The sequence below is a fragment of the Dermacentor variabilis genome, chromosome 7, assembly GCF_050947875.1.
Source record: "Dermacentor variabilis isolate Ectoservices chromosome 7, ASM5094787v1, whole genome shotgun sequence".
In the NCBI taxonomy this organism is placed as follows: Eukaryota; Metazoa; Arthropoda; class Arachnida; order Ixodida; family Ixodidae; genus Dermacentor; species Dermacentor variabilis.
Genome location: NC_134574.1, coordinates 175,311,406 through 175,330,250, shown reverse-complemented (window position 1 = coordinate 175,330,250; position 18,845 = coordinate 175,311,406). Strand labels below are relative to the sequence as shown.

General features: G+C 47.0%; 1 protein-coding gene and 1 pseudogene across 4 annotated transcripts in view; one reads left to right on the top strand and one right to left on the bottom strand.

Annotated features, from left to right (window-relative positions):
- The window catches only part of LOC142588523 (BTB/POZ domain-containing protein 7), a 150,421-nt gene that overhangs the window by 106,396 nt on the left and 25,180 nt on the right, over positions 1–18,845 (bottom strand). For all 4 annotated transcript variants that reach the window (XM_075700356.1, XM_075700354.1, XM_075700357.1 and 1 more), the window contains exons 5-6: positions 12,119–12,311; positions 3,692–4,078 (exon numbers count right to left, since the gene is read on the bottom strand). In XM_075700356.1, the coding sequence (XP_075556471.1) occupies positions 3,692–4,078; positions 12,119–12,311 (580 nt within the window). The remainder of the gene's footprint in view (positions 1–3,691; positions 4,079–12,118; positions 12,312–18,845) is intronic.
- On the top strand, positions 7,162–9,147 carry LOC142588464 (uncharacterized; annotated as a pseudogene).

Sequence of the window (18,845 nt, the reverse complement as noted above, 5' to 3'; positions counted from 1 at the left end):
CTGTTGAGGATGAAGAGCACTGGCTGCACCATGCTGGATGGACAATCTGTTGGCGATCAGCTCACTAGTGATCGCCAACCTCATCATCAGCTCATCGCTGTGTGAGCCGATGAGTCATGGGATGAGAATTGCAGCTTCCACACTGCTTTTGTGTGAAATAGAAACAGGATTTGCGCATTCATTTATTAAATAAAAGCGTGCTGACGTAGTAAGCATTTGTTATCTGTCTTCTGGATATCCTCGATAATTCGACATTCGGTTTGGACATTTTTCTTGGTCCCGTGAAATCCAAATTAACGAGGTTCTACTATACATGTTTTTCCTGTCAGTATCTGAGGGCACACGAACTACCACAGCAGACAAACAAGCGTTGTCCCTGCCACTCTGTCAAATAATTGACTTTATTTAAAGTGGCCCTGAGACACTGTTTTTCGTAGTGGAGATATGCATTTGAAGGTAAAATAAGCTACTTCAGAAATACTTTGCTGCAAAAAGTACTTCAACGTGTTCAGCAGGAGCGGAATTATTGGCAATCAAACATGTCCTTTATAGGGCTTCCGCTCCTTTTTCAATGCCTTGTACAGTGAGGGCTACGGCGGAGTAGGGTGTGCCCACAACACTCCGCCTACTGAAAGCCATCGTGGCACGTAGTTTATATTTGATTTTGGATGTTAACATAGACACCACAACCTGCGATTTTGGTACCTAGGACACACCACACATAAGCCCCATGCATAAGCCAAATGTGGTTGTTTTCAGCGAGCCACAGTGAACTTGGCCAGTGGACGCCCGTGGTATCTACACTATGAGCAGACCACAGCTACATGCAACTGTAGTGCGTATTCGGAGCGTTTGCTTTGTGAATGACAGGGCTTGAGTGTGTGTTTGCACTCGTATGCTCGTCTGACCGTGCTACGTAACACGGATTGGCTTTGTCCTTCACCAGCTTGACGAAGATAGTAGCCCCATCCAACCTGCGCATTTTTGAAGTGCTATCAATAAGTCTGCCAAGGCGCCTAACCAGGAGCAGCCAGGAGTGAATGTACACTAGCAAACATGCATGTAATCTGGCCTTAAGTTTGGCGGGATTAGAGGCTAGTTGAACGTCCAAAACTAGTCGAAATTAGTGAGACCTGACGACTACTACACCGATAAGTGGGAAGGCAAAAGTTAAACTGCTACGGGGGTGGCTGTGGCTGAGCAGACAATTGTCAGCTTCTTCCAGATGTACATAACTATTATCGAAATTTGAAAGTAGATTATCACTTACTGAAGCATGTTTAATAAACTTCGTCATTAAATATACACAGTAACACTGGGAAGAAGCACACTGATCCAAACACCCTTCTTGATTGATGTCAGCTGTTAGCCAATAGCAGCCGCATATGGGAATCTGCTATATTAGAAATAAAGCATCCAGAAAAGGAAAAAAGGTGAGGAGCAGGGTTTTTTTGAAAAGAGAGCATTTGAGAGAAAGGCGACTTCGCACTCCACGAATAAAAAGCTTCGCGGAGATGTTCACAGCAGTGTGTGCTATTCACGGACTACCGTACTTACACGACTGTAAGTCACCTCGAATGTAAGTGGACCCCCCCATAACGCGTGTGACAGGGGAAAAAGAAAGAAGAGCATACACGAGGGCGCATTCCATAACGAACATTTATTGGTAGCTGGCATGGTCACTGGACTACTCGTCTTCACTTGTGCCATCGCCCTCACTAGTGCTGCCATCGTCATCACTGTTGTGGTCCCAGAGCGTGTCGTCGTCCAGTGAAATTCCACATCTGGCAAACGGCCGCACCATGACATATTGAGGAACAGCAGCCCACGCCGAATGCACCTAACCACATGCAGTTGTCAGGGAGGATCTTTTGACAGGTCCAATTGGCATAAGTTTGCGGTCTTCTGCCGCCAGCCACTTGTACTCATGGCGGAGCACATTCTTAAAAGGCGAAGGTCCGGGCTCGTTTCCTGACCCCGTCGCAGTTCACTGGCAGGGACGGATCACGCATTTCAGCGACGTACGCCACAAGCTTGGTTTACAGCTCCGGAAAGCGTCCAGACTTCGGCCCGTGGGAAATTCTTCACTTGCCGTCACAGGTGAAAATTTTGCTTTGCTGCTGTGGGGATGCGTGACTCTCACGCCTCCCCTGAGATCTAGTTTTCCCGCATGGCTCGTCTCCTGCAGGGCGGCTTCGCCCGCCGCGTGGCCTGGCGCCTGCGGCGGTTGGAGTGGTACAAGCGCGGCGCAAGAGATGGCGCGAGCGTCGCGCCGCTGCGGGGTTACTCGGGCGTCGGGAGACAAGGCGCTCGGGCTGTGGGGTTCGAGACAGCAAGCGGGACGGCCGTGCCGCACGTGCAGCGACCCTCTTGCCCGGCGGGTCGGCGCACGACGGGGACGTCTCCCGCGTGCGCGCCGACCCATGCTTCTGCGAGACCGCCTCGCGTGGCCGCCCTCGAACGCGCCACGATTCGCGTGACCATACACGCGAACGACCAGGCCTTGGGATCCAGCATGGGGCGAACATATTCGCTCGCTTCCGGTCGCGGTGAGTCAGACTTCTAGATTTGTCGCGCGCCCATCGGCATGTTTTGTGGATAGCAACTCGGCTAGTAGGCACTGATCTATGAAAGGTGCAATAAATGCCCTTGTGATTGTTTGCACTACTGTGCTGTCGTTCCTTTGTCCCAAGAGCACGGGTGTGAGAGACCCCACACTGCAGACGCCACTCTTGCACCACCCGTTCACAAACATCGAACTTGTGGCCCGCTGCGCAGTGATCTGTTTCTTTAGCGCAAAGGATAGTAGCCCTCTTGAACGCTGCAGTGAATGAGTGCCGAATGTTTAGTGGGCCTGGAGCACTCATGACGACTGAGGAAGCATGGAAGTAGCACGTAACCAGCAGTCAAGTCGAACGCGTCAAACTAAGAGCTTCAGGGAAAGAGAAACACGTGAGCTGTGTCTGCTCTTCCATGAACTGTCGATACTCCCTGCAAGCGCCGCCATTCTGAGGGTGCCGCCACGAATGGAACAGCAGCACTTCCATCAGCTATCAACACCCCATAAGTGCTGTGTGCACTGTAAAACTATAGTAAAACTCTCAAAAATGTTGAAAAACCCTTCCAAAAAGCAAACAAACGTGCGGGATAGCAAAAAGCTACAGGTAGGGCCTTAAGGCAAACATAAAATTGTAACTACGTTGTAGCTCCCCTGATATCTTGTTAGTCTCGCTGTTTTGGCAGTGCCATGTTTTGGTTACGATTCTAAGTCGACCTCCCCACTTAAAATTCTCAAATTAAAAAAATTTAGGTTGACTTACAATCCTGTAAATACGGTATCACTTTTCACCAAGCCAAGGTGGTTTAGGACCCCTTTAATGTTCACATATGCGTGCCATGTTTTAATGATCTCATGCTATTTGCCATGTGCAATGATATTCATGTAAAAATATGTATGTATATCTCAAAGCAAGCAGCTGGAAATATGTGCGTTTACTGTGTATCTACCCTAATCCTTTTCATTCTACTCAGATTCCCAGTCACTTAAGCAGCAACTAAGCTTTGTGGCGAGCATCAGCAGGCTCAAATGGCAAGGAAGCCAGATTATTGTCACTAGGTCTACTTATTCTCGTAATGAAGCCACTAAAGCCAATGGCAATAAATAAAATTGCAAAGTATACTCGCTTCTCACCCTGAGCGAGCGAGTCCACCTCGATGAGCCGTGCCACCTGATAGAGTTCCATGAACTCGTCGGCCAACGATCCGCCAGATGAACAAGGCAGCATGGACAAGTCCACTGTGTCCTGATACAGAGCCCAGAGCAGGACACGTGCATGCCGCACGGGAACCACACCGGCGTCAAGGACTACACGCATGCGACCGCCAGGCGTGGTCCCTCCCGCATCACACGCTGCACCGCTGCCACTAGCGGTGGTGGTCCGTCGCTGGATCACGCCACGGAAGAAGGGGCACCGTGCCGCCAGCACCGCCCTGTGGCAAGGAAACTCGGCCTCCTGCTCTGTGCCCCCTCCGCTGCCTGGCACCTCCCACACCAGGCTGGTGTCCGCCAGGTGTCCCCCTGTGTCAATCAATTGAGAGAGCTGGGTTAGTTCGTTTACAAGCATTGCAAAATATGATTTACCAGTGCTAAATTTCAATCAAACAAGAATTGAAATAAACACAGGAATAACACTAAGCTTCAACAATTCAGCGACTGCTTTAACCACCGTAGTGATCATAGTGGTCGTAGTGATCATCATTGTAGTGCATAGTAAAAGACTGACCTTACTTACACAAGCCACTCACATACCGTATTTACCCAGTTTTACTAAGCCCCCTTCCCTCCCCCCTCCCCCAAATCCAATGCACACCCAATTTCCATGGGCTTAAAGAAAGAAAACAGAAGTGCACCTGAATGTAAGATGCAACTGACTGTAACATGCACCCAATTTATAAAATAAAGAAAGTCGCAGTTTTGCCTGAAAGGTGAAGCACCAATTGCAATAGCAAATTAGCAGACAGTTATACCAAGTAAGCATATTAGTTTTATTGGCCGTATAAACTAGCAAACATTCACTTACTAACCAAATTAACAAGCATAGTGACACACGCGCACAGGTAAACATGAACACATCTCACTCGATGACAGCGAAAACTCGCTGTCAAAATACTGGAGTGAGTAAGCATGGCAGCAGCAGCCAGTGAATTGACCTTCGTGCTGTCTCTCACTGCAACGCGAACTAAACATTGAAAGCACAGTGCATACGAAGCTACCGGCACTCCGCGTACTTTGTCCACATCACAGATCACTTTGAATATGAGGCCCGTGCAGGTATACACTTTGTCCACGTCGTAGATTTCTTGCAAGATATGGCAGCCACGCAGCCTTGCCGTAAGTCGCAGCTGTCAGAGTAGAACTCCCTCTCCCTCGCCTTCACCCTGTGCCTCTCATGCGACAGAAGGCGGTGTGTTTCCGCTCCACCTTCCTCCTTAGCATGCGCAAGATTGAGCCGCGATCATCGGCTGACCCTCACAAGCTCTCACTCGCACACACAGTGTATGGCGCACAGCCACACTGTCATCCTGTTTGGATTTTATATGGAACATCATGGCAATGACGATGACAAAGACGGCAGAAGTGGCTTGGAGTGTCTATATGATTGCTATCGCAACAAAATATAGCGTGTACCCAGATTCACGATAAGAATAATACGAGACATGCCGCATTTATCTTCACAGATAGGAAAAAGTTTTTTGAAATTAGCTTTTATAATGAAAGCAATGCATCGTCGTCACAATTTTCAATTCATTGTCCACAGATACCATGCATACAGGGGCGGTATTCTCAAGCAATCACATAAAATGATACTACTATTACTTTTAATGTCACTTATCAAAGGTTCCGGCAGCATTCCTGGCACTGTGCGCAGATAGCAAGCTTGGCAGAGCACCATAAATGCTGGCGGCCATTTACGCTGGTGCATCTGGTGCTGAGACACGCGAAACCTTACGAAAGTGATAGTACAGTCGAACCTCGATATATTGAACAGCGCAGTGATACCGAAATAGTTAGATATAGCCAGAATTCGATATATAAAATCACATAAAAAACACATCAAAAGCTTCTGCATATCAATCAATGAACAAAGGGTGCGATCAGGATCGTTGTTCGGAGCGCGCGATCGGTTGCGCCAGGCGCAATTGGCCTAGGCTGCGCTGACTTCATCAGCAATGAGCATGCAATCGATTGTGCCGCACCCAATTAGCCTAGGCAGCGGCAACTTCGTCAGCCGCACAAAGTCGGGGTGGCCTAGGCCCAATGCGCACAGCGCAAACGAACACGCACTCCGAACAACGATCCCCGATAGTGCCCCAATCATGGTGCAGGTAATACGCATTGAAGCTTCACACAAAGTATTTATTTATTTGGCTGAAAGTACTGCAGCAGTGTAGCCTGCTTCTTATGGGCAGCTGCCTGCTTAAACAGGGAGTCTTCAACATAGTCTAAACGATCCACAAGCGATAGACCAGTGCCGTCTATTGCACCACAGTAGCGGCGTGGAAGGGCCAAAGCAGCTACAGCACCAGTTAAGTCGGGAGTGGGGCAGCATCAGCGCTTGTGAAATCAACCTCAGCAGCGTCTTCGTTTGGCCGCTACTTCAGCTGCAATCTCTAAGTCTGTCAATCGAAGCACTCTGAAACACTGTCAATAACAAATTATTAAGTGGCATCTGCCAAGGCGTCTATGAGTGAGCCCAGTGAGCGCGCGCTGTCGCACATCTTTGTGGATGCAAACCGCCAGTCCTTGCGAGATGCGGCACCGAGGAGGAGCCAGTGCGTCAAATGCAATGCGTCATTGACGTTGTCGAACTAGCCAAGCCGCTGCATGCGTAGGCCGCCAGGTTCCAATCCGTGCAATCGCAGCAGTCGGGGACGCCCATAGTACCACCGCTATCTTCGAGGGTGTTGTGCGAAAGCTCACTAGTGGCCTGTCAACAAAGTGCACATAGTCTGGGGTAGCGGAGTTCGATATCCATTTTACGTCCGACCCCGTTTAAGGGGGGACGCGGCCTTAGAAAATAAAAAAATCGCGAAAAAGTCAATTTTTGGAAAACTACATATTCGGGCAGTATGTCTTATAAACTACCATTTCTGTAAATATCAACATCTAATTTATCCCAAAACTATTTCAAATAAACTTTATAAGGAGCTGCAACAGCCCTCGAGCGGCGAGCAAGCGCTCAAAATAACCCTACTTGGCGCGAACGCCATTTCTCCACCGCTCAGCGCCGCCATTTTGGTGTTGTTTTGTTCGTGCATTCTTGTGCTTTTCTTTCCCCGCCACCCGCGGCAGCACGGGAGAGGCGTAAATCGCTCATGATTGGAGGGCTCGTGAGAGCTTTCAAGTTTCCCGCCGCTGAGACACAAGGCTGAGATTGGGCGAAGCACGCGCTCCTCAACGACACGGTGGAGCCCGCGACCTCCATTGGATGCTGCGTGTGATGACGTAGTGGAATCCTGCATAATGCGTCTGGCAGTCGTCTGCTTCGGCTCCTCGATCGCTGGCACCCTTTGCAGCCGTTCGCATATTCTCCAAGTTTCTACCATCCTTACGAGACCGTTGATGCGTTTAGCCTGCCGAATGTTGTGCGGTCGGCGACGATGCACCCAAAGAAACTCAAGACGCTACACGTGTTCGGTGCAAGGAAGCGTTCTATGAAGCTCGCCCACATGGCGAAGCTCGCTGCTCGCCCGCACGCCGTCAATGTTCGCACCGATGGTTCCTGTGGGGCAGCTTCTGCTTCACCTAAGCAAGAGCATGGTTGCGTTGATGCTTCTAGCAACGCGACTCCTGCTCCACCGGCACAAGAATTTGTCGTGACAAGTGCGCCTGGTGACTCGTGTTGATCGACAGCGGCTTCCACATCCACTCCTTCATCTGCCTCGGACAGTGCAATCGCATCGTCCACCGTGCACTTGAAAACACGTTTCCTGATGTGTGAGGAGAAAGAAGCAGCGGATAAAAAATGGCTGCTGTGCAATGAGGACTTAGCACTATGTCAGCGATAGAGCTAAAATTTCAAGCAATGGAGCGCGATCCTGAAGCTGCCACCGCTATAAGTGAAGGCGAAAAATTACTCCTTGTGCAAATGGATGACCTAGGCGACCTGCTATCCGGGACCCCGTGTCAGCGGTGCTTCGCGACTGGGATGAAGGTTCAAGGAGGCACCTAATGACTTGCAAGGAAGCTTGAGCTGCTATGTTTACATTGTGGAGTAGTAGCAAGCTCGTGGAGTTCTGCTCGTCAGGATGACTCAATGGCCTTTGACATGAATATAAGAGCCATTGCGGCAACAAAACAGACAGGGAAGGGACAAACAGACCTCAATGACTTTTGGGCAGTGATGAACGTATCTCATCGTGGCCTGCATCATAAGACTTTTCAGAAACGCTTGAAGAAATTCAGGGAACCGCAGACACAGTGCAAAGACAAGTTCTATGCAGAATCTGCTTCTGCTGTGAAAACCACCTGCAAGGAAATGGATCCATATTTCAGCAGGGGTATCACAGTCAACTTTGATGGAACATGGCTCAAACGTGGCCACATGTCCCATATTGGAGGTAGTGCAATAACTGAATATCATACGGGCCTCATCTTGGACGCCATTGTTCTATCGAACGGGTGCCTTGGTTGCCAAGTAGGACTGAAGCCTGGAGGCCCAGGCTACACAAGCTGTCGGGAGGATCATTTGTGCCAGAAAAACACTGACTCTAAGTCTGGGAGGATGAAGGTTGAAGCAGCTGTCATGCTTTTCTCAAGTTCAGTGCTGAAGCACCACCTCCGTTACGCAATGCTGATGGAGATATGCCACCTTCTCTGCCCTTGTGCAAGAAAACGTTTTTGGACTGGTCCCCGTTTTGAAAGAGGAATGCCCGAACCATGTCCAGAAGAGGATGGGGGCAGCACTGCACAACCTTGTGCAGAAAAGTGACAAGGCTTTAGGAGGGAAGGGCAGGCTGACAAAGGCCCTCATCGACAAGTTGACCGACTATTATGGCTGGGCCCTACAGAACAATTCCAACGATGTGGTTGCAATGCAGTGTGCAGTGATAGCATCGTACCACCACGTGACATCGATGGACCAGGATCCTCACCACGACTTGTGTCCCGAGGGTGCAGACTCGTGGCGTCGTCATTACACCAGCAAGAGTGATGGTAAGCCATCTCCAAAGCATTGGTACAATCTTCCAGGGTATGTTGCAGAAGCACTGCTACCTGTTTATGAGTGCCTCTCACAGGCTTCTCTTCTGCAACGCTGCCTGGCAGCAAAGACACAGAATGCATCAGAATCATTTCACTCCGTGCTGTGGTCCCTGATGCCCAAAGAGCAGCATGCTTTGCTTATTTCTGTGGAGACAGCACTGCATGAGGCAGTTTTAAGATATAATGCTGGCTGCCACATGGCCACTCAAGAGCTATGTTCATCAGCGGGGCTAACACCTGGCCACCTGGCCATTCAACGGGCAGCCGAGAAAGATTCTCTGCGCTTGAAAAAGGCCAAGAAGCGATCGCAAGAGAAAGTGTAGAGACAGCAAAAGAAGAGAGTGCCTAAGGAAATCCCAAGTTATGCTGCAGGGTCATTTTAGACCAATATATGTGCTTAAAACTTTCAAAGTTCATTTTCTCAATATGACTTTTTTGGCTGATGAGGCTGCTTGTTCCAGCCATATCTCTGTAACGGCTCATCAGATTTCCAGAAGTTCTTTTATTGGAGATCTGAATAAATTTTAGAGGGCAAGACAAGACCATTTTTTAATGTATTGTGTCTGTGATTTGTGATATTCAATCAAAATTTGATTGATAAAATCTTAATCACCAACACTAAATTCGGTGGTCTGCTAAAATTTTTCAGCAAGGAAACTTAAAAAAAGGGCTCTGTCTTGCCCTGAGGTATCCATCTCGGAATCATCATAGTGAATTTCACAGTTGCAGCACCTTTTTAAAATTCTCCAGGCCTGGAATGAGAAAACTATGTGCACCATTCTGACATATTGCTGTAACTTGAGAACCAGTGAACATAACTGCATGAAATTTTGTAGTTTTACTAATGCTTTTGCTATGAGACTATCCTGAAGATATCATTAAGATATCTCAATAAACAAAAAAGTTGGTATCCGAGGGTAGCCTCCCCCTTAAATTAAAAATTTTAAACGCATGCAATTTTCCAGGTGATATAGAAAGTGTTCGATATAGGCACTAATTCTATACATCCGTGTTCGATATATAGAGGTGTGACTGTATCTCCACAAAGGTTATTGGCTGAAAATACCACTCGAGATCGTAGTCGAGCAGTAATTGAACTGACAGCAACCTTCACAAAATCGTGCTCATAAGCCATTTGCTGATGGCAATGACTGTGCATATGATGATTGATGGTAAGCTGTTGCCAACACCATGATTTTGGTTTCGCATTTGACTGTAATGTGCAGGCAATCTGTAAACCCATTTTCTCAGAAAAAAGCTAGATTCAGGTAAATACGGTAGACAGCACCTGCTCACATTAGTTAGCTGCTTCTCCCTATGCACCTCACAGTCTCTCGTGTATATTGGCAGCGAGGAGTTATGGAGTCGCCATCTGTCGGAAGCGCCTCCCTTGCGTAGTATGAGGGATCACGCGGCACGCTCCTGATAGGTTTCGCTTACGGCGCTCAACAAAAACAACACGCGGCAGCCCTCCTGGACATTTATGTAAGTACTCTCAAAACGAGGAAAGTTTTTGACTGTCAATATAATAATCTTGGGCAAACTGAAAGTACAGAATCGTTTACAGACGCTATCTCTTTACCGAGTACATACAGTGAATGTCACTGTGCGCAGTCGCTGCGATGGAGTCTCCCGAACCGGATTCTTGCATGAAAGGTAGGCAAACGCTAAGAGTGAACTATGTGAAATATGTTCTTATAGTGGGCTGTTTGTATAACCAAATGGAGCATAACAGAATGAAGCCTGAATGCAGCGATCACACAGGTTCGCAGCGACCGATTGCGCGTCTGCATGCATGTCCGCGCACGTTTTGCTTTCACTGCGAGCGCGTTTTCACACCGTGCCGCGAGTTTTAGGCCGCATAATGTGAGCGTTTTATAGTACACAAGCAACCATTGTTGTGTGGACGCTACCAGAGCTGTTCAAAAATAATTTCGTACCGTCGCGACAATTCAATCTTTTTTTTCTTTTCTTCTTAATTCTGAAATGTTTCAATATCATTATTTCTCATGTTGCGCCGCACTGTATGTTTATCAGTCTTCTCAGCATGTGATTTCCCGCTGCTTCTTTTTCGTAATCCAATGCATTAATTCATAATACAAACATTACCATATGCCTTGCCTTTACTTGATGTGCATCTTACCGCTCCCTTTCCGGTCCAGTGAACTTGCCAGAATCTAGCATCAACAAGTTCATAGACCAAACCGTCATGACATTAGCTGGGCAGCTGGCGGGCGTCTCAGTGTGCGTTTTCTGCTACTCACCAAACATCGCAGTCCCGGCGCCATAGCACAAATCTTCCTTGCGTCTGTGCTTGCTGCATACCCGAGTTGCAGCCAATGACTGTCTGCCGGTTCTAAGTTTCGCGAGCCAAGCTTCACGCAGCTCCTTGTCCTGCGGATTGCATGTCCGGCACTGTGGCGTTAAGCAGTAGCCTACCATGCTGCACACCTCCAAAGGCAGCCACTACCTATTATAGTACTTTCAGATGTTGTCAAGCACACACCCAAGGTGGTGCCTCTTCTCACGGCAACTGATCGAGTGTTTCTTCTCTGCACTAGTTTATGACGCACTTATTCTTTGATGAAATGTGTTTTCGGGACAACAAACTGATACCCATAAATTTTGCTAGATATCTTTCTCAATCTTTTACTGTAAAGCATGTTTGTGCGTATGCTGTTGGTGCGAGTAAAGAGATATCCAGACAAAATATTGCTTGCAATAAGTTTTTCCTGTATTCATGAATTCCCAATCGTTTCTTACTACTGGAATCTGCAATAAACGATATTGAGCGCAGGGGCACGGCATTAATGAGAAAATTCGGCCCTCAAAGGTTTAACAAAATGATTAGACACTAAAATTCCAGCAAACTATAAACAACATACTGCCATGCTGTAGTTAAGGTGAAAAGCTGGGCAGCACCTAAACTGTCAGTCACAAATCTAAATCATTATTGGGCGAACTTGTGCCCAGAAAAACAAGTGGCACTCAAAGCCCAATGATAGCAGCAAACACCATCGTGTGAGTTGTCGAAATTTCATCTATCGGTCAAGCACGTCAGCTATTCACATGTGATTCATCGTGTATTCCAGGATCACTGCTGGTGCTCGCGCACATTCCAGAATGAATGCCACTATTTGTGCATGCAGTCTCATTAGACAAGAACCCTTCTCACAGAATCAGCTACCACGTTCGAGAAAGTTCTGATACATGTAAGCACATCTTGCGCCGAGTGAAAGCTTTGTAACAGTGGTTAAACAGTGGAAGATGGTCACCAGAAAGAAATCATAAATGATGTGTACACATGTCAACATGGCTGACAATAAGTTAGAGCATTTCTTGAGGAAAGTCCACCTTCGAGCATCCTCCGAAGGTCGTGCGCCAATGGGTTTGGCACTCCAAACTGCTCGCTCAAGCGCAGCAATGTGGAGAGGGCGGCGCTGCTGCCGGCCTCCCCAGCCACACTGAGCTCGCCCGTGTACAGGTATCGCAGCAGGTCCCCGAACAGCTCCACCCCAACGCCTGGAATGTCCATCTCCACCACCATCTGTCGCAGGAAGCAATGAGCAAGGTCACACACTGCTCGCTGTATGGAAATATTCACCACTCGTGAAGGAAACCAAATGACTGCAAACAGTGATTATGAGGCAATCGGGAGACTCCCAGATATGTTTAGAGAATACCCCACAATCTCGAAAACAATCACCCTGCACTGCTAGCAAACACTGACACAACCCCAATGCTCCTCGAGAAACTTCTGAAAACTTCTGGACAATGCTAAGAGGCTACCTCACAATCTGAAGTACACAGACCTCCATGTAGAAAGCTGCATTGACCATTTGACCTTCAGGTACAAATTCGTGGTGCACAATTCGATGGCAGTCGAAAAACACCCTAAAACATGACTGATTTTTGTTTTGTTCTACACTCATTTTGGTCTTTGCTCACCTTTCTTTTTCCATTCCTTGCTCCGTAACTCCAGCTTGATGTCGTATTCGTAAATTCAAGTTGTGTTGCCAGTGACAACCCTTTGCAAGGATTCATCGCTGTCATCCGAAGTTTTCCAATGAATGAAACATTCTCTTTGTCACAACTTTTGCTCAGAACTTGACAGTTTTGGCCCCATTTTGGCTCGAACCTTTTTCATTTCCAAAATTTCAGTCAAAATCCACCAAATGGCAACTTTCTCAAACCATGTGCTGTGCTTCGCAACTTCACCAGGCCGCGGCCTTCTACCTGAGGCCAGCGGATGCCTGTGCCTGTAGGGAGAGCGTGAGCGGTCGGGCTACAAGCCCAAGTTTGCGGGCAGCTTCCTGGCCAGGACGTCCTGGTCTCCTGCCGCTTAAAGTTCCACTGAGGGGCCTGCGTTCTCTTGGCAAACCGGGACCGTCATACTCCAGTTGTCAACTGGTCGCTCCGCCGCATCACTGGTTTGGTGAGAACAGCACCACTTACCACATTACCTTGCCCGGTGCCTGTCCATGTCAAACTGTTGAGTTGACTGCACCGCGTGCTTGCACTCACATTATGCTCTAACTCGACTTAGTGTGCTACTGCTGTTCTAGTTTAAGTTATAATTATATCTTGCTGCTGATATTTCCTTAAGTGTTTATTATCTCTCCTTTAACACTGGTCATATCAAATGTTTCGTGTGTTTTCTTGGAACAAATGGCTTTTTCCTTGATTGGGTTCTCCAGGGTTCTGCCTCAGGGACCCGTTCAAAACATCAGAAAAAGAAACTGCATCACCTGTGTAAACATTGTTTTCTTTCCCTTGTTTTCTTCTTTATTTTTTCTACCCTTAGTTGTTGACCAGCACGGTGCCACACCTTTGTTCACTTATGTATTTCCGCAGACTCAATCACCTGCAGCCTTAAAAGAGAGGAGGGCCAAGAACAAATACCTGCATTTATGGCTGACTTGGAAGTTTTTAGGAAACAGCAATATCTACCATGGAAGTGGGAAGCTGGTTGCAGCTGGGGGATGGATGAGCGAGTGCTTGTAGTGCAAGCGGTGAGATGCACGACCGCCGTGCCACCTTTAAGCAGCATTGCAAATCAGGGACAATAAATGCTGTCCCAGTCAATCCAGGCTCATATGAACTGATGCCATAATTACCGTAAAAACCCATGTAAAATACGAGGTTTCTTCCCTATTATTAGCGTCCCAAATTTTCGCCTCGTACTATATGCAGCTCCGAATTAAAATTTCAGTAAGAAATTTGGGCTAGAAGTTTCGGTTTCATTAATGCTGCACGGCTATGGCTTGACTTTGTTATTGCTGCGTGGCTACAGCTTGGCTTCCTTATTGCTGCGTGACTACAGCATCGTTTCTTTATTGTTGAGTGCGCACTTTGGCAGCACAGATGCAAACCACGCTTTGCGAAGTACATCTTTTTTATTCCACATTGAATGGCCAAGATGTCCGGACCACAAAAACAGTACTCGACTGCTTTCAAGAAAAAGGTTATTTTAACCGCACAGCACATCAGCAACAGTGCAGCCGGGAGGCAGTTTGACATCAACAAGGAAAGCATTCGCGGATGGCGTCGACAGAAGGAAGCCCTTTTCACGTGCAGCGGAACGCGAAGAAGAAGCTTTCGCGGCCCAAAGAGTGGGACATTCCCGGAAATGGAACTCGACCTGACGGAGTTCGTACACCAACAGCAAGCCGCACATCTAGCTGTGAGCGTGGAGCTTACGTAGGCAAAAGCTAACGAGCTTGCAAGAGAAAAAGGCCTACCGAGCTCGGCCTTCAAAGCAAGCAAGCACTGGATTTATCGCTACATGTGCCGTGCTAGTTTTTTCTTACGCCACCGAACTTCAATTTCGCAAAAGCTGCCCAAATCGTTCGAAGAGCTGCTTGTGGCTTTCCAGCACCATGTTATTTCGCTGCGCAAGTCCAAGAACTTCCAGCTATGGCAAATCGGCAATGCTGACCAAACACCGGTTTATCTGGACATGCCATCACCCCTCACCGTGCATGAAAAGGGATCTAAACAAGTTTATGTCTAGTCCACTGGCAACGAGAAAATGCAAGTAGCCGTCATGTTGTCGTGCACGGCAGACGGATGCAAGCTTCCACCCTGTGTCGTCTTCAAGCGCAAGACAGTGCCTAAAGGTGAGGAGCTGCCAAAAAATGTGGTCGTGAGATGCCATGAAAAAGGCTGGATGAGCGAGAATCTTGTGCTCGAATGGATAAAGTCCGTCTGGTGTAGGCGGCTCGGCCACTGTTGTTCCCGTCCGTCCTCGTGCTGGACGCATTTCGTTGCCATTTGGTCGACTCAGTGAAGAGGCTTTTGCATGAATCCGGCACTTAACTCGTCATTATCCCGGGTGGGATGACGTCTAAGCTGCAGCCTTTAGATGTTTGCGTGAACAAGCCGTTCAAGGACACAGTCAAGCAGTGTTACGCAGATTGGAAGCCTGCAGTGACGCCAACCGGGCGGCTTAGCGGGCTTCACCAGCCATGCTATGCAAGTGAACTGTGGATGCATGGGCCAGCATACCAGAGGATCTTGTGCATCACGCATTCAAGACATGTGGATCTCGAATGCACTCGATGGCACAGAGGATGAGTACCTCTGGGAAGATATGTCCGACTAGGAACTATCCGAAGAGAGTGCGGCTGAGGAAGACAGTGATTGAAGTGCACAGTGCAATTTAAATAAATGTTTTCCTCGAGTTTTCCCAACTTGTATTATACATGGATAAAACTTTTTTTTCCCATTTCACGTCCCAAAAATTTCACCTCGTACTATATGCGGGTTCGTATTATACGTGGGTTTTTACGGTATTGCCCATGTTGTGTGCTGTATAGTGAAGTGTGCACGTTGAATCTGCGACTATCGGTGACGTCCTTAGTGTGTTTTGCGTACCATTAATAAGCTACGTGAGCACTTGTAGCTCACAGAAATATTCCTGGAATACATGAGAACTAGAGGAACATGACACTGCACTCATTGCCAGATGCAGTCGATGGTTCTTGTAGTCTTCCTGTGTAATATGATGTTTCTTGTTTATTTCGCACAAAGGATTGAATTGCACTGTTATAAATATTCAATTCACATGATCACTACCACGAAACCCATGAATTCCAAAATCACTGATATGATAATGCTCTTTCGTACATGGGATCACTTCTAGTTTCAAACTGAGTACTTTTGTTTTTAATAAGCATAAGCTGAATATATGCAGATTATAGCAGCTGATTATATGACTGTTTACAGAAGGAAATGGCTCTCATAAGAGAATTTAGGCTGTGAATAATTCTTGCAAGGCTTCACGTAGTTCAGCACGGACACATCCCAGGATGTTTGCAAGGAAAGAAGCATGTGTAAGCTGGGCACACAGCACCTCTCTGCATCTTCGTTTAAACAGGCGGGCTTTCCTAGGTTAGTGAGCAAAAACACTGTGGCCTGAAACATTATACAGTAAAACCTTGTTAATTTGGATTTTATGGGACCGAAAAAATATCCGAATTAAATGAATGTAAAATTATCGAGGATGTCAAGAAAACAATAAACAAATGTTTATTACGTCAACGCGCTTTTATTTACTGAATGAATGAGCCAATCCTGTATCTATTTTGCACAAAAGCAGTGAGGAAGCAGCAATTCTTGTCATCTCGTGGCTGATTAGCACCCACAGCAGCAAAGACCTCGCAATTTCCTTCACAGTGTGGCCGCTGCACGCGTCTTCATTTGAGACAGACTTTTTGCTACCGCACACACATCTTGAATATTTTGTTGCCAGCAAGCTGGTCGTCATCCATCACGATGTAGCCGGTGCACTTAATCCTTGAAAGCTTGTAAAACGAAACTACTGTTTGCCGCAACCTCTGAAGACGAAGCCGCGGCTGTTTTCGACACGATCATGGGCAGCACCTTGCAGTTCTGAAGGCGCACGGCTGACGCACACACCAAGTCAAATCGAAACTACCGTTCGTTGCAACTGTGGAAGAAACTGTGGTCGCCATCGAAGGAATCACGGATGGCGACTAGTATGCAGTTATAACAGCACGCGGCCAACAACACAGTGTTATGCGCAGTGGTAGACGCAAGAATAAAGGCTCTAAAGACACAAATAGGCACGAAGCTTTCTGGCATTGCTGTCATTCACGTACGATTTCCACTGGTGACTATGGCAATGCAGACTTTGCCGCTTTGTTTCGGTGAACGCTGACGCCATTTTTGTTTTTTTGCGTAGCACATTTATGGCACTTCATGCTTGCCGAGCTCCAGCAGTTGACCAAATCACCCGTTGTGTGGCCAAATACATCCGGATTATTGAGGGTTGCATTGCATTAAATAATGCATACGGCTGCCAGTACCAAAGGACAAGTCTGAATTATCCGATTTTCCACATTAACGAGGTTCGAATTAACAAGGTTTTTCTGTATTGAACACCTACTCTCGCCTTCCTTAAGTGTGCGACTGCATTTTGTCACAATACGGTTTACTTCCCAACCTTCTTTTCTTATCTGTCATGCTGAGTGTCCCACACAAGCGATAACTGCGGGGCGTAATCGTAAAAAACTAGCAGGCTGCATTCATAGCCGGGTGCTAGCTGTCACACTTGTCTGGAGAAAGCACGCAGTTTGTTGGTATGCGCCATTATGCTATCACTAATCAAAGTCAAACAGAAAACATGTCCACTCTCAGAGTGTGTTTCCTTGGTGTGCACTACCCCAATAGAAATAATTTTTTTCCAAGCACATGAATGGAAAATCGCAGCCCCATATGCCTGCCGTCCTTGGTGCACAGGCGAACAGGCTTCTCCCGTCCGTGATTTTGAAACACACCGCTAGGTGGCTTTCAGTGGCGCCCCAAACGGTGGGGCATACCACCTATATGGTGGCGCAGCATGAGGGAATTTCAATCTTCAGGGCCTGTATCAGCCACTTGACTGGTAAAAAATAAACAGTATTTAAGGTAGAGAATTGGCATATAACAAGGCCTCTGAGGATGCTGCAAGCAAGACCCAACAGCTTGCCAGGTTGCAAAAGCCTCTCCCAATATTTATTGATTAGTCTACTGATACCTGTCCCTCGAAACACCCTCAACAATGAGAAATGCAATAGTAAAATGACCCCAGTGAATTTTGATGGACTTGAAGGGACAAACAACCACTCAGAACATGAATCGAGATAACCCCACTGGTAGAATGATTCCCTATCATAGTGGATAAAACAAGCTACGTTTTTCTCATTAAACGTGGATTTATATTTTTTATTCTTCACTGAAATTAAAAAAAACGACCTTTGGCACCCCATGCGGCAAAAACACAAAGATGCATAAGAGACTTATCATGTGACCTTCTATTAGTGGACGTGGTTGCTAGTCCTTTTATTAGTACTGAAATGCAGTACACTTTTTTCTGCTAAAAGTTTTTTTGTAACTTACAATAAGCAAGGAGGCCTTAGTCTGTAGTGGGTAGAAAAGTGGTGCTGCCTTCACCTTCGTTTTCGATGAGTCGGCTTGGCTCGTCTATCGACAGAACGACAACAGGGGCCAGCCAGCGATGACATAGGTGTGTACTTCAGGAAAAACGTGGTACAAATATAAGAAATGTCTTTACAACAACGCAAACTTACTGTATCAGCTTTTTATATTCAAAAGTGGTAGAAAAAGTTGAAATGTAGGTAGCTAACCGCAGTTAAACTCACTCCTGTGAAAGTGTAACAACGGGTGGCTTTCAGAATTCGCAAGGTGGGCTATCGACATCGCTCTCACTTCTCAGCGTTGCTGGAGGAGGGACTCTTACTTTTTTAGAGGCTGCTCAGATCGAAAAATTCTGCTTAGTAAATATCCACACATTTTTGGAAGTAACCACTGCAGACGTAAACTCTACCGAGGGTGAACTTTGTGTTGCGCCATAAAAAACTAGGTCCTTAAAAATAGGTTGTTAGTCCCTTTAAAGGGAAGCTGAAAGCTTTTCCAGAAAAAATGAGTGAAGAGCAGTACACCGTGGTTTTCAACCCTCTGAATTCGAATATCGCATCGAAATTGAGCGAAAGAAAGCGCAAACATATTTTATTTCGACGAAAAGTGAAGCAGCAGACACGCCCAGCTCATGCGCCTT